Genomic DNA, 24551 nt, shown 5'->3' on the forward strand with positions numbered 1-24551 from the left:
TCTCAATGAGATTATATATATCAGTGTCCGTTTTTATATTTGTCTAGTATCAGAGAGAGAGACCATTAACCAAGATCTAGAGCTTGATTGGGTTCCAAAATTTGGCAACCAAACAATGGGCATGCCAAAAATATAGGCTGATTTGTTCGTTTCTGGAATGCTAAATATGGGCAAATATATAAATTTTGGCACTTATTTCATTGAAGGCTGAAAAGACAACCTATCTAACCAAGTGCTATTTTAAATTTGCTAAAATTTTAATAAAAAAATGGCATCCCCACATTTTGGGGTGCTAATATTTTGACATCCAACCGCCCTATGAGAAAAATTGAAACAAAGTAAAAATGTGAACGATGTGAACCATGCCAATTTAAGTGAATGCCAAAATTTATAGACATATTCATATTTTGGTTTGGCACTCCATTACTCAAACCCAGTCTTTTCTCAAAGATGATCCGTTCCGTTCCCACAGGATGATGCAACGAGACGTTCCCGAAAAATGCAACGAGCAGTTCCCACAGGATGTTGAGTTCTTCCGTTTCGGTTTCCATATTCAGAAATACTCCTAAGCTCCCGGCTCATCTAATCCTCTGAATATTTTCTCCCCTCAGTCTACGTCTCTTTCGTGGGTGAGGTCAATCCCACTCGTACAGTGCGTTTCTAAAAAAAGGACGTACCAGTGCCGTAGGCTCTCGCACTGTGCGGGGTATGGAGGAGGTTATTAGCGGGAGGTCTTTCCCACACACCGTGTAATGTGTAGAGGCCACCACCCGAACCTGTGACCTCTCGGTTCACAGGCGGCAAGCACTACCACTTGCACCAGGCCGAATGGCCAGAAACCACATTGAAGGCCATTTTAATGTTCCAGTTTCCGGTATGATAATGCGGAAATTCTATATCATTGAATGCCACGACAATTCCCTACTTATATGATTCAATAGACCTTAGTATCATTTTCCACTTGGCACGCAGCTATGATCGTTGTTTTATAGTATATACTGATTCTGTATAGTTACGTTCGTTTGTATGACCATACTCCCTGATAAGGCCTCTCTGCTAGTTTTGATGGCTTTGCGCCCAAATATTACTTTTACTCCATGCACGGTGATGTCTTTATTTTGAATATAATACCTAGCACAGATCTCTAAGCATTATCTTTAGGTTGAAAAATAACTTGGATTTGTATATTTCTATAAGATTTGTAACTTGGCATCATCAGTTGAATACTTGAATTTCATTGGCACCTCTGTTCATTTCATGAGACCTTTGACCTCTCTTATATTCAAGGTTCATTTCATCAATATTTCCCTAATTATAGGAGTATATTGGGTTTCTAGGTGCATATATAGTACAAGTAGACTTGTCACATAAATATCACCATTTCTTAACTGTGATACAAGTGTAGTTCGACCTTATATTATGAAGTTGAGTGAGTGTAAATTTCATGAGGCCTGTTGATAACAAATTTACTTATTTGACACATAAAAGCAATTAGGTGATAAGTCTCATGTTATAGACTTGGATTATTATTATTCATGGGAAATCTGTTAATGTGTCATTGATGGCTTAGGCCTTCGTTTTTTTTTTGGATTTTTCCTATTTTCTTGATGGTTACCCTATCTTCATTGCCGTTTCTTAGAAGCCTACCAGAATATTCTCTATGCTAAGCAAGAGTATCATAAATTGAGATTTCCGGAAGTATTTAACTGCATTAATGTATCTGATGTTCTGACCCCTAAAGCAGTAAAGCTGAAATTCGTTGCAGAAGGCCCTTGTGCATTTCATGAGCATTTAGTCCGTAATCCTGTTTGTGCTCTTCCTTTTATTCTCAATACTATATGCTCGTAAAAATGGTCATGAACAGCTCAAATGTATGTAATCACGTGTTCTACAGGTGCACATATCGCTAGCGGGAGAAAAGCACATGAGAATAACATGGATTACCAATGATAACTCTGCCCCCTCTGTGGTGGACTATGGAACCAAAGAAGGAAAATACACAATGACATCTCAAGGAGAAAGCACATCCTACAGCTACTTATTGTATAGCTCAGGAAAAATTCATCATGTAGTTATCGGACCTCTTGAGGACAACACAATTTATTACTACCGATGTGGAGGGCAAGGTCTGGAATTCCAATTTAAGACCCCTCCATCCCAATTTCCGTTGTCATTGGCTGTTGTCGGTGATCTTGGGCAGACTAGTTGGACAAAATCAACACTGGATCACATTAAGCAGTGCGAGCATGATATGCTTTTACTCCCTGGTGATCTCTCTTACGCTGATTTTATGCAACATCTGTGGGATTCCTTTGGTACATTGGTTGAGCCACTTGCTAGCACACGGCCTTGGATGGTGACAGAAGGAAACCATGAGAAGGAGCACATTCTGTTTCTTGAGTCAGGATTTCAGTCATATAATGCACGATGGAAAATGCCTTATGAAGAAAGTGGATCTACATCAAATTTGTACTACTCTTTTGAGGTTGCAGGGGCACACATTATAATGCTAGGTTCGTACACAGATTATGATGAGAGCTCAGATCAGTACGCTTGGCTCAAGGTATGAAACTTCATTATGAAAATCCCTTCTCCATTTAAAGGAATGAAAGTTTCGCTAACATTACGTTTACTAGGATTAAGAATATACTAATGATTCCAAGTCATACACAGTGTACCTGTCATCACTCTCCCCATCCCAAAGTATAGCTCCTTTTAGTTATCCTAAGTCAAATATCTTGGAATTGACCGAATTTATATGAAAATATATCAAGATTTATAGCACCAAATTAGTACCACACAATCAATCATGACATATATTTTCACGGTATACTTATTTGGTTCCATAGATGTGAATAATTTTTTCTTTAAACTTGGTCAAACCTGAGATAGTTTAACTTAGGACAACCCTAAAAGTAGCTATATTTTGAGACAGAGTATTAGTTAGTGGTTATTTATGGTCCATAGATATTTGTTTGTGTATTGAAGAGGATGTCTTGAACTTCAAAAACCCTACTCAGTCATTCGTTCTAACAATACATAAGATATTTTATGCATTGACTTCTCTGCTTTTCAGTCTGATCTTGCCAAGGCCGATAGGAAGAAGACACCATGGCTCATCGTATTGTTGCATGCCCCGTGGTATAATAGCAATTGGGCTCATCAGGGTGAAGGTGACAGTATGATGGCCGCGATGGAGCCTTTGCTCTATGCTGCTCATGTGGATATGGTAATAGCGGGTCATGTGCATGCTTACGAACGCGCGGTATGACTCCCCATAAATCCCTGAACTGCAGTCTGCATGATTGTTCAAATTTGAACCACTGTGACCATTTAGTTGATCTGAATGGAAAATCCATATGATTTTAGATCACTCTTTGTGCAGGAGCGCGTCTACAATGGCAGACTTGATCCTTGTGGTGCTGTTCACATAACTATTGGGGATGGTGGAAACCGTGAAGGCTTGGCCCACAGGTACTACCTGACTATCACTGTAGATATGCCTCTGAATTTTACGCATTTCAGCATCATTAGAGATATGGTTAATTGCTTCTTGGCATGTTCAGGTATCGTAATCCGAAGCCAGCTTGATCAGTCTTCAGGAAAGCGAGCTTTGGTCACGGCGAGCTAAAGATCATGAACTCCACCCATGCCCACTGGACCTGGCACAGGAACGACGATGAAGAGCCAGTGAGAACGGATGACGTGTGGATAAACTCGCTGGCTGGTTCCGGGTGCATCCAGGAAGGCAGCCATGAGTTGAGGAAGATTCTAATGTCTCCTTGAGAACAACTGCTGCACCTGGCGATCCGCTACAGCTCAGTGTAAAAGATCCTGCCATGTATTGTATATATCTCCACGACTAGATAAACTAACACCGAAAAGAGAAACTAAAGCGTTGTGCTGTATATTGTAGACTGTTGATCAAGGGTGATTGTCGCGGAGTACTTTTGTTGTGTAATATGATGTTTGTAGCAAGTAACACTTCTGTATACTGTGATGTTGTAATGGACTGAAATTGATATTTCTGTAAGGGCGTGCGACATACTTACCGGAGTGGAAAAGAAAACTCCCTGTCCCTATGGTATTACAAATATACAAGTGATACGGTATGCAGCTTAGTTGAGAAAATCTACGAATCCCGACTTCATCCTAACGGTCTGCCCTGTAATCTGAGCCAATTACAATCAACTGGGTTGAAAATTGTTGCAACTACCCTAAGTAGGTGGGTTCATTAGTGGATATTGAACCCACCTACTTAGGGTAAATAATTTTTTTAGGTAGGTGAATGGTTATTGCATGATCAATAATAGAAAACTTTAGCAGATCGGTTGAGCATTTTAACTAATTTATTTTAGTATTTTTCATTTTACATAAAGCAATTTACATGTCTTTGAAAAATATTATTAAAACATATACAAGTAGGGTCTTGTTTTGAAGGTCTCTTTGCAAAAGATACAATTGTGCAATCGAAATTTGAATTTAATGGATAGTTTAAAAGCTACAACTTTTTTAAATTTTAAAATTGATTGTATGTGCTACTGCCCACGAGGGTGGAGTGTAAATTTAGGCTGCTGTGCAATAGCACTAAAGCACATCCGGTAGTAATATAGTTTTCTGCCGTTAATTCTACACTACAGTCAAATTCTAAACTAGTTGACTGCACTTACTATACATACGGAGAGGAATCTAAGCACCAAGCTCACTACTAGAAAAATAGCCTTAGGCACCGGTTGAAAAGAGGCATAGGTACCGGTTTTTGAACCGGTACCCCGAAACCGCGACCAATGACCTCCCTCTTCGTCACCGGGTAAATCAACCGGTGCCTAAAGTATTCTTTGGCACCGGTTGAAAATAACAACCGGTACCAAAGACGGTCACCTCGTTCCATCGCATCCTCTCCCGTTCCCTCGTATTCTCTTCCGTTCTCTTCTCACCTTCCACCAATCATTCAAGAATCGATCAACCACAAAATATTGGATCGACATATACAAAATCCTTATATAGATTTATCATTCAAAGAATCGATCACAGGATAATACAATCAACACCTATCTCTATTTCATAAAAATAAGAAAAAATAAGTAAAAAAATCACCAACGGCTGGGTGGAGCCGCTCGCCGCCGCGGAGACCCTCGCCGGCCGGGAGTTGCTCGCCTGCAAATTTCCGGTGTAGATGCCGCTGCGCAGACAGAGGAGGCCGGCAAGGGAGGGAGTAGGGGAAGGGGCGGCGCGGCCGCCGGGATCCGACCCGCCGGCGGCCCCTGTTCGCCTCGCCGCCCAACGTCGCCGTGCCGAGGGAGCTGAAGGCCGCCGCCGGGCAGGACCACCGCCGAGCAGGGCCACCGTTGAGCTTGAGGTCTGCCATGGAGGAGGAGGGCGAGCACCCGGCCGGAGGGAGGAGGGAGGGGCTGCCACCGTGGACTCCGCCGCGGAGCTCGAGGCCGCCCGTGCGAGCTCCGCTGGCTGGCGTTGGAGGCCCCTCTCGCCGCGCGCGCCCACCGCCGCTGCTGCAGGCCCTGCGCAGATCCAGCGGCCGCCGTTGTGGCCTCACGCGGAGGAGGCCGGTCGGAGATTCGCCGCCGCGGCAGAGCTCGAGCCGGGCCGCCGCGCCCCGCGAGGGAGAAGCCAGGCCGCACGTCGCTCGAGCAGGGGAGGACCTCGGGCCGGAGAGCCGAGGCGGCGGTGCACGCCCGCATGCGCGGCGCTCGCCCGCCCGCACGCTGCGGCGCGGCGTGGCGCGGCGCACGGGGAGAGCCGAGGCGACGGTGCCTGCCCGCACGCGGCGGCGCGGCGCACGGGGAGAGCCAAGGCGGCGGCGCGGCGGTCGCCTGCCCGCACGCGGCGGCGCGACGCACGCGTGGCGCTCGCCCGGGGTGGTTTCTTCCACCGGTGCTAATGTCTGCTCCATAGGCACCGGTTCATGCCACCACCCGATGCCATTGATGCATAGCCAATTTGGTACCGGCTGATGGATTTAACCGGTGTCTTTGTCAGTGCATTGGCACCGGTTTGTGCCGTGGCGCGCCTTGCCAGCGCTTGGCGCAGGCCAAGAGTACCGGTTATTGATGCAGCCGGTGCTGATGTCTCACATTATTACCGGTTCAAGCAACAAGTGGTTCCTTTGGCCTGGATCTTTGGCCTGTTTTCTAAGCCACCAACACACGATCGAGCTGCTAGAAGCGCATGGGATGAGAAGGGTATCTGTTGATACCGATTTTTGGAAACGGGTCAAGGAAACTGGCCGATGCCGAAGCAGAAGAAGCCAGAGCAAGCAAATCTGATGGTCGGAGGAAGCATCAGAGCTGATGGATTGAAGATTGGGCTGATGGTTTGCGTCAGCAAGTTATCGTGTCGAGTTCGAGTCTAATAGGAGTCTTTGTTCAAGCTATAAATAACAGACCTCAAGGTTTTTGTAAACAACTATCATCAATCAAATAAAACATTACAATACTTTGCATTTACCTTTACTTGTCGGCCACTTGGCCAAACCCTAATTGCAGCAACTTTTTCTTTTTTTTACGAGTGCTTCCCATCTAGCAGGGGCTACATCGGCTTCGATCTTCAGTTTGTTGGTAAGTTCCGAGTCGAGTAACGTAGATAGGCCACAGGTTGACGGTGCATCGTGTCTTCCTCTTGCTATTGTGCTCAAGTTATCGAATATCTTAGATCTTAGGTTTATAATGTGTCGCTTTTACATAGATTTAATTTATTCACCAGTTATCAATATTAGATTTCTCTGGTTAGATTAATCTAGTTTGTTTTAGTTTTTATCACAGTTATCCAGCTTAGATCTATTGCACCTATCGGCTTCTTATCGTGATTTCGTCACTACAGCCACTTAGATCTAAGCTGTAGTTTTGCTTTCTAGCCCCTGCGAATTAGGTTTAATTACATCTTAGACCCTAGTTTCTTTAGTCAGAGCCCTTGTTCTTATAAAATCTTTTACAAATAAGCCCTTAGAACCATGTTTTAGCCATAACTTTCTCGTTTTAACTCCGTTTTTAACGATTCTTGCGCTCACGCGATCCTTGCAACGTGTACAATAGTTCTGTATTGTCATTTTGTATTGCTTACATTGTTTGGTGTATTGTTTCTTATTTATTACACTTGTTTTCTTGTATATACGTGTGTGGTGCAATAGACGGTACGCAATTCGAGCAGCAGCCAGAGAAAGAATTTGAAGACGCGGAACAACAGAAGCAGTTTGAGGAAGGCAAGTGGTCCTTGACTATGCTTGTTGTCCCAATAATTTATCAGCAGTTCACATTTACTTTATCTGCAAAGCATGTGTCTTGAATATGATGGGTCCCAATTAAGGATATGCCTAGTTTATTATATCCATCCTTGATCAAACCTGTGTTACTTTATCTATGTTGGATAGCATTGCTAGTTGCTATTACTTTGGGTCATGGTTGGATACAGATGAGACACTTGTTATACCTATGTTACTTCATGTTGACACTGGTTAATGTTGTTAAACAAGAGCATATGATTTAATTAGAACATGGAGAGCCACCTAGAAAAATAGAACAACCACAATACTACATGGCTCTGATCTTGGCTAATTAATTAGAAACTCTAGCTTGTGACAGTCTTACCGAAAGGGTAAGAGAAGATGCATCGATGTGAGTATAGCCCGGTCCTCTTGGGGTAGCAGCCTTAGCTAAGGTGCTCACCATTAGGGAGGTTATGCTCTGCTTTGGCTTGAAACCTTAGTGGATTTTTACTCATTAGGGAATCTTTATAAAGGTCTCATATTGAACCTCGCGCCACTCACCAAAGTAAGTGTTTAAGGTCCTTGCAAACCCAGACGACATAGGGGAACACGAATTGTGAGTAAAGTGTACAACCTCTGCAGAGTGTAAAACTGATATATCAGCCGTGCTCACGATCATGAGCGGCTTGGACCCTCACATAATAATTGAACTTGAAGATGATCTAAATTGGTGTTCTTTATTTATGATACTGTTGTTACTTCATTACTTACTTATGGGTTAATAGTATAAATTTGCACTTAGTTAATGCTTGCTAATAAAATTTGACCAACTAAAATTGCTTATCGCAGTCAAACCATATCAGCCATCTGTTGATTTAGGCTTGCATGTAATATAGTTTTCCCTACCACTTGTTGAGTACCAACCATAAGTATACTCATCTTTGCATAAATGTTGTTCAGACCAAGATAATTGCTCGGAGTACCCTGAAGACTTCGAGGATTTCTAGCCATATGTCTACCAATCAACTGCTTGTGCTGGTGAAGATCCGCTGTTTACTCTGAGATGTTTATTATTCACTTAAGATTAAGATTTTCGGTCATATAATAACATTTCTTATTTACTCTCTTTTGATATGGCACTGTAATGGTATTTCATTTTCTTTGTCGTCTATTGTACGTATGAGATGAATTCGATTTTTTTCTTAAACCGGGTGTGATAAAGGCCTCTGTGCCCCGGTCACCATCCGTCAATAGGTAACTCCAGGTGGTTGCTCACTGTGTTTTTCATCTCGTCCCTTTTGGCGTCACCACCAGCGCTGTGGCTTCTTGAGACTCACGTCGTAAAGCGTCTGCGTCGCCGGTGCCTCGCCGAGAAATCGATGGGCGCACCGACCTCCCCTCGTGTTGCCGTCGCCAACTCGCCACTATCCCGTCCTCCCTCTGCGCGGCCTCACCACAACCATATAAATCTCCTGTTTGGCCTGTAGGCATTCTGTAGGAGTTTCATATGATAAACAAACGTTGATGAGTTCAATACAAAATTCTTGTGAAACGTTGATGAGTTCAATACAAATTTTTTGTGAAACTAACACTACTACAGAATAGGCCTTTCTTCCAGGCCATTTGTCCTAGTTGTCTTTGGGCCCGGGACAAAAGGTGGCTTTTGTCCCGGGTCCAATGGCTAGCCCGGCCAGGGGGAGGGGAGGGAGCGGCCCTTTTGTCCCGATTGGTGGCTCCAACCGGGACAAAACTCCTTGGCCCCCTTATCCCCTTCCCTCTCCCCCGCCCGAGCCATTCAGCTCACTTGTTCTTGCTGTTCTTGGCTCGGGAGAAGGGAGTTCTTGCTCATTTCTTCACCACATTTGTGAAGATTTTTTATTCCCCCGTCCATCCATCGGCGCTAAAGGTTTGGGGCTTATTTTTCTCTTCTTACATTGCTTGTGTAGATCATTTCATGCTTTAGAAATAGAGAAAATGTGTAGCTCATTTCTTGAACATTTAGATTGCATATATATGTAGGTGTGATTTTCTTTTAAATTTAGATGAGTACGTGGATAGTAGAAATTTTTAGAATGAGTGTAGACACTTTATGTGATTTACTTGTATATATGCCATATTGTGGATAGTTGAAATTTGTATTAATGAATGAATTAATGAAATGAGTATATTAGAATTTTTCTATTATAAATGGATTATTTTGACACCCTAGTGATGTATTTATTCAGGCTCACACTGAAACCATCTAGTGAGTAATTGGTGAATGAATTAATGAAATGAGTCTAATAGAATTTTTTTTATTATCAATGGATTATTTTGACACTCTAGTAATGCTCGGGCGACGTAACACAATCAATTGAAGCTCACTGGACATTCCCTTGAGTTCCGTCCTGAAGATCATGTTGGTCTTGTGAGCGGTTGTATTCGTCGTTGGATTAAGAAAGCATTTTACTACTTCTCAATTTCAAAAGCAGATCGTAAATTTCAGCGTGAGTTTAATGTTGAGTTGCATGGTATGGATGATGATCGTGAGTTGATGGCTCGATATAATGCTAGACATGAAGAGTCGGGGTTGGCAGAATTTAACCGTAACATGTCGAGACTTCGGGAGGCGGTTAAGAAGACATTGGTTGATAGGTCCCTGAGTAGGATGTATTATCCTGTATTTTAATTTATACTATTTATGTTAAGTTCTGTAATGGATTAAGTACTCCTTTTAATTAATCATGATGTATGACGGATATTGCAGATCTTTTAATTATTCATGTTATGTTACATTTAGTTTCATTTAGGTTGGATATATTTTATTTATTCGATACGTGTAAAGAATTCAAATCGATTCCTTTAAAATGCAGATGGACCGGCAATGGATGTGCAATGCTGACCGACATTCTAACAAATTTATTGAAGGCCTGCATTATTTTTTGTCTGTGGCTGAGGCAAATAAGCAAAATGGTTTTATCTGCTGCTCGTGTGGTAATTGCAAGAATAACAAGGATTACTTCTCTTCAAGAATCCTACACATCCATATTTTCGCAAATGGTTTCATGGAGAAGTATGTTTGTTGGACGAAGCACGGAGATCAGGGGGTTACCATGGAAGACAATGATGAAGAAGATTTTGACGACCACTTTCCCGGGAATGCTGGATTCGTTGCATTCGATGACGATATTCCCATGGAAGAGCTTGAAGTAGATGTAGCAGAAAATGATCCCAGCGACGATCTGGGGCAGGCATTGCACAATGTGCATGCAGACTGTGAGAGTGAAACGGAGAGGTTGAAGTTCCAGAAGATGTTAGAAGACCACCGTTAGTTGTTGTACCCAAATTGTGAAAATGGATTGAAGAAACTTGGCACCACTTTGAAGTTGCTGCAATGAAAGGCGACAAATGGTGTATTCGATAAGAAATTTGGTGAATTACTCAAACTTGTTAAAAAAATGCTTCCTAAAGACAACGAATTGCCTACCACAATGTATAAAGCCAAACAACTTGTTTGCCCTCTAGGATTAGAAGTGTAAAAGATACATGCATGCCCCAACGACTGCATCCTCTACCGAGGCGAGTACGAGAATTTGGATGCATGTCCCCTATGCAGTGCATTGCGTTACAAGATCAGAAAAGATGATCTTGGCGATGTCTAGGGGGAGCCTCCCCGAAAGAGAGTTCCTGCAAAGGTCATGTGGTGTTTGCCTATAATACCATGTTTGAAGCGTCTGTTTAAAAATAAAGATAATGCTAAGTTGATGCAATGGCACAAAGATGAACGCAAGCAAGACTCGATGTTGAGACACCCCGCTGATGGGTCGCAGTGGAGAAAAATAGATAGAACGTACCCTGAATTTGATTTGGATGCGAGAAACATAAGGTTCGGTTTGAGTATGGATGACACGAATCCTTTTGGTGAGATGAGCAGTGGTCATAGCACTTGGCCTGTGACTCTTTGTATGTACAAACTTCCACCATGGCTCTGCATGAAACGGAAGTTCATCATGATGCCAGTGCTTATTCCAGGCCCAAAGCAGCCCAGAAATGACATTGATGTGTACCTAAAACCATTGGTCGAAGAACTCTTATTGCTCTGAGGCGATGAAGGTGTACGGATGTAGGATGAATACAAACAGGAAAACTTCAACCTACGAGCATTGCTGTTCGTAACGATCAATGACTGGCCTGCTCTTAGTAACTTTTCAGGACATTCGAACAAGGGATATAAAGCATGCACACACTGTTTAGATGATACCGACAATATATGGTTGACTCACTGTAAGAAGGTTGTATACATGGGTCATCGTCAGTTTCTTCCCATCAGGCATGCGGTACGAAAGAAGAGTAAGCATTTCAAAGGCCAAGCGGACCAACGAATAAAACCGATGCACCGTAGTGGTAAAGACGTCTTCAACATGGTAAAAGATCTAGAAGTTATTTTTGGAAAGGGATCTGGTAGCCAATCTGTTCCGAACGAAAACAGAATGGCGCCCATGTGGAAGAAGAAATCTATGTTTTGGGAGCTACCGTATTGGGAAGTCTTAGATGTTCGTCATGCAATTGATGTGATGCACCTCACGAAGAATCTTTTGTGTCAACCTGATAGCATTCTTGGGAGTTTATAAAAAGACAAAAGATACACTAGAAGCACAGCAAAAATTGCAACGTATGGAAGAATGAGATGCCTTACATCCACAACAGCGAGATAATGGACGAGAATACTTAAGTCCTGCCAGCTATACTCTTAGCAAGGAAGAGAAGGAAAACATGTTTGACTGCTTGAGCAGTGTAAAGGTTCCATCTGGATACTCATCCAATATAATATAAAAGGAATCCTAAATTTGGCAGAGAAGAAATTTACAAATCTCAAGTCCCATGATTGCCACGTGCTTATGACCGAACTTCTTCCGGTTGTGTTGCCGGGGATTCTGCCTGATAACGTCCGGTTAACCATCGTGAATCTATGTGCCTTCCTCAATGCAGTTTCTCAGAAGGTAATTGACCCGGATAATTTGATAAAGCTGCAAAACGATGTGGTGCAATGCCTTGTTGGCTTTGAGCTGATATTTCCACCATCTTTCTTCAACATCATGACACATCTTCTAGTGCACATTGTGAAAGAGATTGATATCCTCGGACCAGTATTTCTACACAACATGTTCCCATTCGAAAGGTTCATGGGGGGTACTCAAGAAATGTGTTCGTAATCGAGCTCGTCCAGAAGGAAGCATCGCCAGTGCCTACGGAACTGAGAAGGTCATTGACTTTTGTGTTGACTTTATTGATGACCTTAAACTGATTGGGGTCCCTGAATCGCGATATGAGGGGAGACTAACTGGAAAAGGTACATTAAAAAAGAAATCTTATGTCTACACAGATGATTTCTCATTCAAGAAAATACATTATGCGGTTCTTCAACAATCATCCTTGGTTGACCCGTATATCGAGGAACACAAGAAAATTCTGCTCTCCGAATTCCAAGAAAAGTCTGAGGCATGGATTACACGTGAGCACATGAACACTTTCGGCAGCTGGTTGCGGAAGCATCTAATGCATAACATGGATATAAGTGAACAACTGTTCTTATTGGTTAGGGGACCATCTTGGAATATCTTAACATACCAAAGGTACGAGATAAATGGAAACACATTTTATACGATAGGCCAAGATAAAAAGAGTACCAACCAAAACAGCGGTGTTCATATGGATGCCACGGACAATAATAAAAAAAAGGACACATATTACGGCTACATTGAAGAGATATGGGAGCTGGATTACGGTCACAATTTCAAGGTGCCTCTATTTCATTGCTAATGGGTTAAGCTATCTGGAGAAGGGGTAAAAAAAGATGAGTATGAGATGACAATAGTTGATCTCAACAATCTTGGGTATAGAGACGAGCCGTTTGTCCTAGCCCAGGATGTTGCTAAGGTTTTCTACATTAAAGACATGTCCAGCAAGCCAAAGAAGGGGATAAACAAGTAAAAGGATAAGCCTAAGCGACACATAGTTCTATCAGAAAAGAGAAACATCGTTGGAGTGGAGGACAAGACAGACTTATCAGAAGAATATAATAACTTTGTTGCCATTCCACCTTTTGAAGTAAATGCTGATCCATACATCCTGCTAGCCAATGATGATGCTCCATACTTGCGCCGCGATCATAATCAAGGGACAATTTTCAAGAGAAAGTCTGTTACCGCTAATCATTCATGTACTTAAATCATTTTCTATTATTATATACAAAAGTAATGACAATTCAAACAGTTTTATTATATATATACTGTACCATTATCCTTTATGTGTTATATATATATATCATTTTTTATAATTTTCACTTAATTATCAGACTCAAGTATAATTTTCATATAATAATATGAATTACTCAACTAATTTTATTTATTTCCTGAAATTACATTCACATTAAGACACTATACCCTCTCACTAATACACACACTAACACACACACACTATTTCACTAACACACACACACACTATCTCACAAACTCACACACTACTAATTAATATCATGAAATTGCTTAATTTTATGTAAAATTCACTTTTTAAACATTAATTTCGTGATAGAACCCACTTTCTGTCGAAAAGCAAAAGTTTGAAAAAATTTGTTCACCTAATATATTTTTGCATGGTCAAAATAAAAAAGTTACATATTTCATTGACCCAATCACTTGAATGAAAATTAAACATTTTTGTTGCGTGTATCAAGTCTATATAGAGATAAGAAATTATGTTCCATAATTTTTGGAACCATAATTTTTAACTGAATTGATAAATGAAAGCCTATTTTAAAAGAGATGTAAAAAGAAACAAAAATAAACATAAGATTTTGCGGGAATAAGGGAAAACGGGCCCCTTTTGTCCCGGGTGCTAGATCCACCCGGGACTAAAAGTGGGCCGCGGGCTGGGAATTTTCTCGGCCCGCCTAAAAACACCTTTTGTCCCGGGTGGTGGCTTCACCCGGGACAAAATGGCCTTTTGTCCCGAGTCGTGGCTCCACCCGGGACAAAAGACCCCCACCCCTATATCTCCCTTCCTCCTCCCCCCTTCCCCAACACTTGGTGGTTTTCTTGATCTGCGCCGCGCCACCGTCGTCCCCTGCTCCCACCGCGCCTCTTGCTCGCCGCCGCCGCCGTCCCTGAGCGCCGCCGACCTCTGCCGCCCCATCGCGCAGTCGGTGCCGAGCTCTGCTGTCCCCGAGCGCCGTCGATGTCCCCCATCCCGTCCCCGAGCACCGCGCGCCCGAGCTCCGCCGCCCCACCACCGCCGCCCAAGTACCGTCAGGCCGCCTCCACGCCGCCGTTCCGCCCCTTTGGAGTTACCAGTGAGGTTCGCCGCCGTCTCCTCCACCCCGTGCGCGCCTCCCCCTGGCCCGCTCTGGCCCTGCCTCCGTCGCGCCGACCGCCGTGTGCCTCGACGCCGCCGCCCCCGCTCCTGCGCATCACCGGCTCCGCCTCGACGTCGCCGCGCCGCCGCCTATCCCCGACGTTGCTACTCTCCACCCGCCGGCCATTTCTTTTTTTCTTTTACTATAGAATTATATATATATTATTAGTTGCTATTAGTAAATATTAACTACAATTTAATTATAGAGATATTTTTGTTGAATTTAATTAAGGTATAAGGTTTCCATTATTTGATATTATCTAGAATTTAGTTATTAGATATAGTGAGAATTATGGATAATTTAGAGAGAAATAGAGAAGGAAATGCTTTTAATTATTTAAATAGAGAGTGTATAATGTATTAGAGAATTAGAGAGTGTATAATGTATTAGAGAATTAGAGAGTGTATAATGTATTTATAATTTAATTATGTCATTCAAAGACTTTAATTCTCATGTATTCATTATTTATATATGTCATTCATAAACTTTAATTTATCATGTATTTATTATTTAATTATGTCATTCAAAGACTTGAATTACATGTATTCTTTATTCTTAATTGAAAGGTGTCATTTATATTACTTTTTTATATTCACCGACGCTCTGTCCTTCTCATCGACGCTTGCTCACTCACACACACTCACTCGCTCGCTCACTCACTCACTCACTCGTTCAACGCTCTCTCACTATCTCCTTCTCACCGATTCCGACCGCTTGGAAAACCTGTTCCTAAAGTCGTTTCCAACCGTTACCGAACGTAGTCCCCTTCTCATTACTGCTTGGAAATGGTTAGAGTATTTTCCATCTACACGTCCATGTAAACGTAGTCCGATCCAAACGTAGTCCCCTTCTCGACCTCGTCCATCTAAACGAGTTCCGATCAAATCCTCGCAAATATGTGCATTATTTAGAGAATTTTCTTAAGGGTTTTATTTGTATTCATATTTTAGTTACGATGGACCCGCGACACACAGACGCGGAAGACGAACAGTTCCTGTTGAATATGATTGCCGAAGGTGGTGGTGCACAAGGAGATGCCCCTGAACAAGCTGATGATGGCAGCAATACCGACATATATTTGAATATGTCCGGTGATGGAATTGAGGCACCATCCATTCAGGATGATGCTGCTAGTGAATATAGTGCTAATGTACATATCACAACTATACTTACTTGTATTGAAAATCATATTTTCATCTGAATCTATATGAATACTATGAATGTTTTTTTATAGCCGTCTGGATCATCGTCGCAGCAGAAAAAGATGAAGCGATGCCTGACAAAAAAACTAGAATTGCGGTTCATTATAACGGAAGTTGGTCCAGATGGTGAACCGATCGCTCCAGAAGCTGCTGCCAAAAAATTCGTAAGATAATCCGGATGTATTGTCAGGGACCACATCTTTATCAGCTTCAGGCTATGAAAAGCTTCCAATTCAAGCGAGGAACGGGATGCGGTATCCGAAAGAGAAAAAGAATAGTGCTGGCAGGAGCTTAAGAAGAACTTCACGGTTCCAGCTGAATTCGAAGAGATATGCAAGCGCTGGACCCTGAGCAAGATGGCCGAACAGCTGCAATCATTCAAGAAAATTTTGACGAAGAAATATATCAAGACCGGGACCACGCCCGTGTTTACCGGCGAGCTCGAAAAGCTAAGGAGTCACTGGGATGCATTTGTGCAATACAAGTCTTGAGAGCTTTGGCTTCAGAAGGTGCAGAAGGCCAAAGACAACGCCTCGAAGAAATTGTACCATCACACTCTAGGACAAGGAGGCTACAAGCTTGCAATACCCAAATGGGAGAAGATGGAGCAGGATCTGCTTGACAGAGGCATCCAACCTGCGACCATGAACTGGCCTGAAAGGTCAAGGACCTAATTTTATGGTCACGGGGGAAGCTTGGACCCATTGACTGGGGCCTGCATCTATGGGCCAAAAATCCAGGTAGCAGCCCAGAGACTACAGGAGGCCATACAAGCAGCGGCCGAGGGAACATTCCACCCGGATAGAGAGAGGGACGAGTTGACTTACGCCCTTGGGAATCTAGAACATCCGGGCCGCACAAGAGGCAAAGGCGTGGTTCCGTGGAAGTATGGGTTCAGGGATTACATTGAATCATATAGAAGTAGGCAAATAAGAAAGAATGATGAGCAGGCGCACTTGCGAAGGCTAGAGGAACGGCTTATGTCACACAATCAAAGACTGGAGGAAGAGGTTCAACGCCAAGTGGCCATAGCAAATGAGCCAGCAACAGCAAGCGCAACAGGTGCCTCTAGAGCCTAATGTCATAGCCGATCATCTGTCTCAGCGGAAAAGCAGCTGCACTTCCACAAATGTCCCCATTGAGACAACGGGGATCCAGGCCGCAGTTGAAATAACGGCCCCGCAATGATTTCCAGTGGATGAGATCACCCAGCGGACACCTTGTGACCTGCAGACTGCCATTAAGAACTTAATATTCACTATTGCGTACGGTACCGCCATGCCAACCCAACCAGGCGACGTGTACCACGGGCAGCAAATTCCAGCAGGATACACAAGAGTTGGCGTGGAGCAAGTGTGCTAGGGTTGGGAGACGCTCGAGCTTGATATTCCTGGAGGCGATGGGGAGAGGACACTAGCAGAAGCCATTCATGTCTACATCCTATGGGATAAGCGCTACATCGTCCTAAAGTCGGATGATCGAACACCAAGACCGGCATCTCAGCATGCCTCTCCAAGGCCGGCATCTCCGCAAAATTCCCCAAGGGCAGCACTATCTCGGCAAAGTTCACCGACACATTCTCCATCACCATCATCTCATGTGCCGATGAACACTCAAGCGTCACCATCACCTCCATGGTCACCCCCTCCACCGCCGGCAAAGAAGGTAGCTGCACCGGCTAAGGAGCCTCCAAAGAAAAAGGAAACACTACGTGATAACCACAAATTTGTAACAGGCACGGATGACCTTTTGGTAACGGGCAAGCACCCGTTACCATTATCGGGTTACTAATAACCCATCATCAGTAACGGGCATCGATTATGCCCGTTACCGATAACACAAATAGGTAACGGGCATTACCATAATGCCCGTTACCTATTTGGAATTAAAAAACAAAAAAATAAAATTTCTTATATTCCTTTATTACATCCATACACATCCATTACATTACATCCATACACAGTTACATCCAAAATGTCATATAGCTTGCAATCTCCTGGACCAAAATCAGATCATTCCTTTCAATACTTGGGTATGCCTTTGTCATGACAGCAAAACTGCCAGGAACCAAAAGCAAAATGATATCAAGGGAGGAATAGGCATGTAATACAATTCAGCATGTGCAAAAACAATTGATAGGATTATTCCAACATGTCCCATTGACTGTGACACTGCTTGCAGGATTTCAAAAGATAGTTCATGATATCAGTGCTTATATTGTAACTACAGGTAACTGATAAAAATTCTTGGTGCATGCAATTGTAATGTGAACATCGAATCAAGTGTGTACATGTAACATTATTCTTTCATTTATATATAATCACCCTGGTTGAAACTATGTTATATTTTAGAGAACCAATGATTAACAAGAGAGACATTTCAGGCAAAGCGAAGATGACATTCCACCCTTGGTTACCCAGAAAGGTATTCTGGTTTTGCCCAGAGGGGCACAAGTTTATGAACTTTCTGAAAAATAGAATAATGTTTCGCCAAGTAAACTAAAAGCTATCTTATTTTTGTCTACAAAAATAAGATTCCAATGTGTGATCTGCTTTGATAAACTAAGAATGGGAGGAAATGAGTACCTCAACTTTGTGAAATTTCTGAAGTAACTTTCCTTGTAGCTGCTCGGTACTCTGGAAATTGCAGGAAAAGAAATTATCATTAACAACATAAATGACATCCAACGAATAGCCATCAATTGTTGAAAATGCATGTGCTTCTTGGATGTCAAGACCAAGTTCAGCAAGTAAAGAGGTCAGCTGCAAATAAGTGTATAAATGACATAGGGTAAGCCAGCAAGCAGTCGCTGAACAATGGTCTCCGAGGATGAAAAAGATTGCCTACCTGACTAAGGAACTTTGGCTTATCAACCATGGCAAAAATTATCTCATGCATAGGCCTGCAAGATTCAGAACAAAGAGAATTATCAATTAGCAGAGAATTACCTTATCAAACTGTTTGCATATCAGGTTATCAACAAGCTCTTTATGTCCCTAAATAATATTACCTTATCCATTTCTTGGTCCTCCACAAGAAATGCAGCACACTGAAATTATGAAGTATCCAATATGTTAGTTGAACACAAAGGCAATCCATCTTCATGGAAGCCTTTGAATTGTAACACATGAACCACTAACCTGGACTGGATCCATATCAGCAGTTTGTATATAAAATCTATCAAAATACGACCCCTCACCTGCAAACGAAGTGCTGATCAGATGACCTATCTCATATTAGATGATTATCCAAAACATGTAGATGAAAACTTAAAAGAGCTGAAAAGTGAAAACTCCTGGAAGGAAAAAGAAATACCTAGCTTGATTTTGGAAGCAGCATTCCCCGGTGCATGAATAATACCAACTGTTCCGCGGGCGTTTCCAATCGTCTGCCTCATGAAGTATACCATTTTGCTGGACTCCTGCTTCATTTTTCTAGCCTTTTAGGACACTAATGAGGGAAAAAAACATAACTATACTCTTGACAGTAAACAAGTTCAGTAATAGTCCAACAGTTAAGTTGGTAAAAACAGCTTTATCTCTCGCATAGATTCAAGTATTTGATGAAACTGAAACCTTAGATTTATGCACTAAGAGTGCATGATTGATGAGCTAATTTGTCTATAGATTTAGAAGATTCAAGACGGGTGTAATTGATGATGCATAAATAATTTAATATCATCAGCTTAGACCTTTCTCATGGATAAAAACACAAGAGGGAGGTGAAATAGGTCTCGTTTTCTTTATTCTATAGACTTAGGAGAAAAAATACTTCTGTAGAAAATTACTAGCTAAATTGCAAAAAATATTGGACACATGATTCATATATATATATATATATATATATATATATATATATATATATATATATATATAAACAAGCATAGAGAAGGCCAACCCTAAGAACAGAGAAAAGACAGCTCTTGCATTACCTGAATCTACCATGGCCAGCAAAGAACAGCACAAACGCACATCAAGCAACCAGATCTAGCGATGGAGGCATTGGAAGAAAATCTTTGCCCAGTAAGCACAACCTCTATGCTCGACCTCTGTCCTCTGCAACGCCATCTGCGACGGCCTCGACCTCGTCCACCAGTGCCGCAACTACGTCACCATCGCCAAGAACGAGATACCCTAGGAGAAGAGAGGGGAAGAAAGAGAGAACGACCCTTACTGGTGAGAAGGCGGCGGAGATGGTGGAGAGCCTCGTCGTCGGTGCTTCGTCATGCCACCGTGCCGTCTCCTCGCGCCGCTGCCGCGTCGTCGCCTCCTGCGCCGCTAGCCGTGCCATCGTCCTCCCTCGCGTGTAGAGCCCCTTCACCCTCTCGGCCAAGGGCCTGGTGGCCTGCTCCCCTTCCCCCTCTCGGCCAAGGGCATGGCGGCCTGCTCCCCATCCCCCTCTCGGCCAAGGGCTAGGCGGCGGCGCCCGAGACCAGCTGACCCGAGATCCGACGGCGGCTCGCTAACCTAGGCCGGCCGCCCCCGGATCCGCCGGCAGACCGCCCGTGCGGCCCCAGATCCGGCGGGGTGGAGGGAAATGGGGGGAGCGGGAGGCCGGCGGAGGTAGAGGGGAGGGAGGCGACTGGCGAGGGGTGGAGGTAGAGGTAGAGGGAGGGGGGTGGGCGGACGCGAGAAGGGGGTGGGGGTACGTGGGCGGACGCAAGACACAAATTAACGGGATTGAAATCAAAATTCGGGTCCGGAAGCTGTGATGGGTAACGGACATTCCGTGGTCCGTTACAACAAATACTAAAGGTAACGGACGATAGTTAGTGTCCATTACCAATAAGGCTGGGCAGCAGTCTGTAGATTTTATGAGTAACGTACATAGAATCATTGGTAATGGACGTCATTAACGTCCGTTACCTTTAATATTTTTGGTAACGGGCAATATAAGTCCGTTACCAATGCCACGTTATCTATTTGAGGTTTTCACGTAGTGAAAGCAAAAAAAAACCAAGCAGGCTCCTATTAAACCCTGGGACATGAGTCTTGAAGAATGCGATCGGATAACTCAAGAAAGAGTTAAAGAGCACTTCAAGCCGAAGCCAAAGCCGGAGCCCGAGAAAGTAATAAATCCAGGACAATTGAAATTTTTTATTGGAATGTGCGAAGCAAATAAGAGATAATTTATTCCGAGAGAACCGCCTTCTCACTACGACCGCCAAATTATGAAGACTCACACGAAGAAGAAGAAACAATCAAGGTCGTCGACATCCGACGTTCCACAGCTCGGAGTCCAAAAGAACCAAACAGTAGAGCCTATCATTGTGGAACAGACGACGAAACAAACAGACTTGATTGCATTCTTGAAAGAAGCAAACCTCACGGCAGCTCAAGTTGCTGGGGGACAGGATATTCCAAAGGCCCAAGTGATCGCCAAATGGCAGTTTCAGTTGGGTACATATCTTGTCAGAGCCCCCCCCCCCCCCCCCCCCCGAAGTCGTGTCTTTGATGCCAATGAAAATGCGAAGGCTACACGACCGATACATGATCATGATGTCCCAGTGCGTCTTCATGAGTGGCGCGAAGATTAAAGATGTTCCTTCAGGGCGAGGCCATCATATGGATTAATTTGGAAGAAGTTTACCAACTATACCATCAGGATGCCCTCGACATCTCTATGGTCGGCTTGTGGGTTCTGTAAGTGGTGTTCGTTATATTTTAATCGTTATGTATTGTATCGCATAACCTCAAGCACCTGATCCCTTATTTTGTTTTGTACAATGTAGAATGAAGATTCAAACTTGCAGGAGGAAAGGGTACTCACACCTTAGCTTTGTGGACCCAATTACTTGTAACTGTAAGAATCTACGGGACAACCCCGACGAGACATTCCAAAACTTGTACAAGTACTTTGCCGTCCAGCATGACAAGTTCAAGTTATTGTTTCCTTACAACTTTGCATGAGTGTTTCCTACCAACTAACTCTTTCAAATTTTGTATAATTCAATTCTTTAAACCCTACCATGCACTTCCTCATTATAATCTTACAGTGATCACTGGATACTACTAGTCATAATTCTCGACTACAGCGTAGTGCTTGTTATGGACTCATTGAGGCGAGATCCACAACAATACAAAGATCTTACGGACATGTTGAAAAGGTAATTCTAGCACTATTCACTTTCAAATAATGTTTTACTTCATTCTAATTGTTCTCAATCATGCACAGAGTTTGGAAAAAATTCATTCAAAATCATAAAGGTAATTACAACCAGACATTATCATTTAGGTGGGATTTTCCGGTACATACTCGAATATTCTTTGCTCGTTTAAAGATCTTTTAGTATATATTCATATAGATACCTGATAATTTATTTTCTCTTAAAGTGTATGAGGCAGGCACAAGGAAACAATTTATGTGCATACTATGTTTGCGAATTCATGCACAATGCAGTTCGTCCTCGGAAAAGCATAGCAGAATGGCAGCGAGAAGTAGAAAAGTTGTCAATATTTCAACTCTTATCGTAAAAAATTATATTAAATATTTCTACTTTTCCATAGGTCGAGAAGATGCGCGATGAACTTATACCAGAGGAAAGGCTTCTGGCTGTTCAAGAAGCCTTGTGCGGATTTATTAATGATGAGGTCCTCGACGTACAAGGCGAATTCTACTATGACAGAGTATCGAACACCGACAATAAAAGCAAATATGAGAACATTGTGTAAACTTGAGGCACTTTGTGAATTTGTAATATGATAACATGACGCGTATGTAAATATATGTATATGTCAATGCATTTCTATTTATGTGTATGCATATATTTATGAATTACTTTATATATTTGGGACCAATATTATGCAAATTAGTATATATTTATATTTATTAGTGTAATTGAAATGAAAGTATATTTGAAATGAAACCCAAATAGAGATGGAAAAGAAATGACGTCTGGAAAAAAAAGAACCAACCGGGACAAAAGGGTGCGCCAGCCACGTGGAGCTGGCAGCCCCTTTTGTCCCGGTTGGCAACACCGGGACAAAAGGGTGCATTTTGTCCCGGTTGCCAGAACCGGGACAAAAGGGTCCCCTTTTGTCCCGGCCTGGCATTCCCGGTTGGGAAACCGGGATAAAAATGATTTCCCAACCGAGACAAATCAAGGTTTCTGTAGTAGTGTAAAATATTTCAACTGTGACTCAGCTCTTCTACTTTTATAAAATGCCATCTGAAAAATGCTTCCTACGATCGACCATTAGAAACATCAAGATGATGTTCGCGCAAGAGATTGATACAATCAAAAAAGGAAAGGAACCTATTTTCGTTATCGTTCATACATCGACTCTTCCTTCCTATAATCTTATTAGTTGATCATAGAGAAGGTTAGACATTTGTACATGAATGTTATGATTGGAAATCAAATTACTATAGTTATGCATATTTAAAGGAATAAAATAAAAATCAGCAACAAACTGTCTCGAATACTAGAATACAGGGGGGGGGGTGATTTATCGATAAGTAAAGTACACTTGATTTCTAACTTCTAGCTAAAATCAGATTCCCCGAGTGCCTTTCTGCAAGAAACTCGAATTCCTCAATAAAGTAAGAAAAAAACCAAGGTGTAAAAGTGCAAACTTTCTGCAATCAATATGATATGTAGTTCTGTACCTAGTGCGTATCTATACTGGAGGTATGGTTCCATCTCTATATTTGCTCGGTGGGTGAAAAAATTGATTTCCAACAGGCCTTTTAATTGGGCTGCCATTTTGGTAGGCCTTCCAAATTTCTCTCCCCACCCCTCAATTTGGTGGCCCTTTATTTGGGCTGCCAACTATGGGCCCTCTATAGAAGCCAATTTACTCGGCCTGCTGGAGTGGATGCCCATATTTGAGTGAGTAAAATTTAAAAGTGGACTTCTAAATAGATATTTGCTCACCCAAATTTAAAACCCCTAATGGAGTTGCTCTAACTGTGGGCACTCCAGGGATGCCCTGCTAAAGCGCAAACTAGAATCTGCGTCTCAATATTCTGTGCATGTTCTCATAATCAAGGCCCGCTCTTTTTTTTGAAGGAAAATAAAAATGGGCGCTGCTGTAATCAAGAAGTTAAAAATATACATACTCGTTCGTGCCTAATTGCAATAATAATTCCTATTCTCATGCAGATGTTGTTGTTGAAATGATTAATAAGGATATGCATCTTCAGAGAAAAAAAAACTCTACCGGGGGCTGTGAAACGGCCCCACCATTTTTTTATTAAGAGAAAGCCTAACCGGCTTAACCAATAATTATTATTCTCATGCAGATGTTGTTGTTGAAATGATTAATAAGGATATGCATCTTTAGAAGAAAAAAAACTCTACCGAGTGGTGTGAAACGGCCCCACCGTTTTTTCATTAAGAGGAAGCCTAACCCGCTTAACCGGACAGAGAAACCCTCCAAACTCTGGCCCATGCCCGTGAGGGTCAAGCCTTGCGGCAAGCACAACGAGTGTTTTTTTTTCTCTCAGCAGCTTGAAATTTACTTTTGATGAGATTCGAACTCAGGACCTACTGAGAGCGCAACACTACCGGGCCTGGGCTAGCCAACCAGCCGCCGACCTTTCGGGATATGCATCTTCAGGCAATACACATTATATTATCCTCGCATTTCAACTTCAGAATGCTTTATTCCCCTGTCGAGTCAACACTCGCTCGCATCATGGAGAAACTTGACCACGATATGAAATATGAAAGTGACCACGATAGGAATTATGTCCCTCAGAATTTCCTGGTTTTGCTGAGAGGATTGCATTGTTAGAA

General features: G+C 42.6%; 2 protein-coding genes across 9 annotated transcripts; one reads left to right on the forward strand and one right to left on the reverse strand.

Annotated features, from left to right (window-relative positions):
• The first annotated feature begins 1897 nt into the window (after positions 1 to 1897).
• LOC120692149 (purple acid phosphatase 18-like) lies at positions 1898 to 4047 on the forward strand. Its single transcript, XM_039975391.1, has 4 exons — positions 1898 to 2563; positions 3077 to 3265; positions 3386 to 3474; positions 3567 to 4047. Exons 1-4 carry the CDS (start codon positions 1925 to 1927, stop codon positions 3589 to 3591), a joined length of 942 nt encoding a protein of 313 aa, XP_039831325.1. The 5' UTR covers positions 1898 to 1924; the 3' UTR covers positions 3592 to 4047.
• A 13649-nt stretch (positions 4048 to 17696) lies between these two features.
• Positions 17697 to 20433, reverse strand: LOC120692346. Of its 8 annotated transcripts, XM_039975615.1 has the most exons (8): positions 19985 to 20431; positions 19743 to 19894; positions 19127 to 19261; positions 18952 to 19024; positions 18822 to 18860; positions 18659 to 18713; positions 18397 to 18447; positions 17697 to 17868 (listed from the first exon to the last, which is right to left on the reverse strand). In XM_039975615.1, the coding sequence occupies exons 3-8, from the start codon at positions 19239 to 19241 to the stop codon at positions 17833 to 17835; spliced, it is 369 nt and encodes a 122-aa protein (XP_039831549.1). In that variant the 5' UTR covers positions 19242 to 19261; positions 19743 to 19894; positions 19985 to 20431; the 3' UTR covers positions 17697 to 17832. The 8 variants fall into 8 exon arrangements, 5 of the variants coding, with proteins under 5 accessions (XP_039831549.1, XP_039831546.1, XP_039831547.1 ...); XR_005682592.1 differs by having other exon boundaries at positions 18952 to 19010; positions 19743 to 20425; XR_005682593.1 differs by having other exon boundaries at positions 18952 to 19010; positions 19127 to 19235; positions 19743 to 20424.
• Positions 20434 to 24551: the final 4118 nt, after the last annotated feature.

This window comes from Panicum virgatum, chromosome 9N (genome assembly GCF_016808335.1).
Source record: "Panicum virgatum strain AP13 chromosome 9N, P.virgatum_v5, whole genome shotgun sequence".
NCBI classification, from domain to species: Eukaryota; Viridiplantae; Streptophyta; class Magnoliopsida; order Poales; family Poaceae; genus Panicum; species Panicum virgatum.

What these genes read in the sequence shown, in the direction of transcription:
- LOC120692346 (XM_039975612.1), bottom strand. Translation starts at nt 20,101, where the DNA reads ATGGCACGGCTAGCGGCGCAGGAGGCGACGACGCGGCAGCGGCGCGAG. An exon ending in CTGATATGGATCCAGTCCAG is followed by an intron (nt 18,861 to 18,951) that starts GTTAGTGGTTCA and finishes TCATAATTTCAG; the next exon opens with TGTGCTGCATTTCTTGTGGA. An exon ending in AGGACCAAGAAATGGATAAG is followed by an intron (nt 18,714 to 18,821) that starts GTAATATTATTT and finishes TGAATCTTGCAG; the next exon opens with GCCTATGCATGAGATAATTT.
- LOC120692149 (XM_039975391.1), top strand. Translation starts at nt 1,925, where the DNA reads ATGAGAATAACATGGATTACCAATGATAACTCTGCCCCCTCTGTGGTG. An exon ending in TGCATGCTTACGAACGCGCG is followed by an intron (nt 3,266 to 3,385) that starts GTATGACTCCCC and finishes CTCTTTGTGCAG; the next exon opens with GAGCGCGTCTACAATGGCAG. An exon ending in CGTGAAGGCTTGGCCCACAG is followed by an intron (nt 3,475 to 3,566) that starts GTACTACCTGAC and finishes TGGCATGTTCAG; the next exon opens with GTATCGTAATCCGAAGCCAG.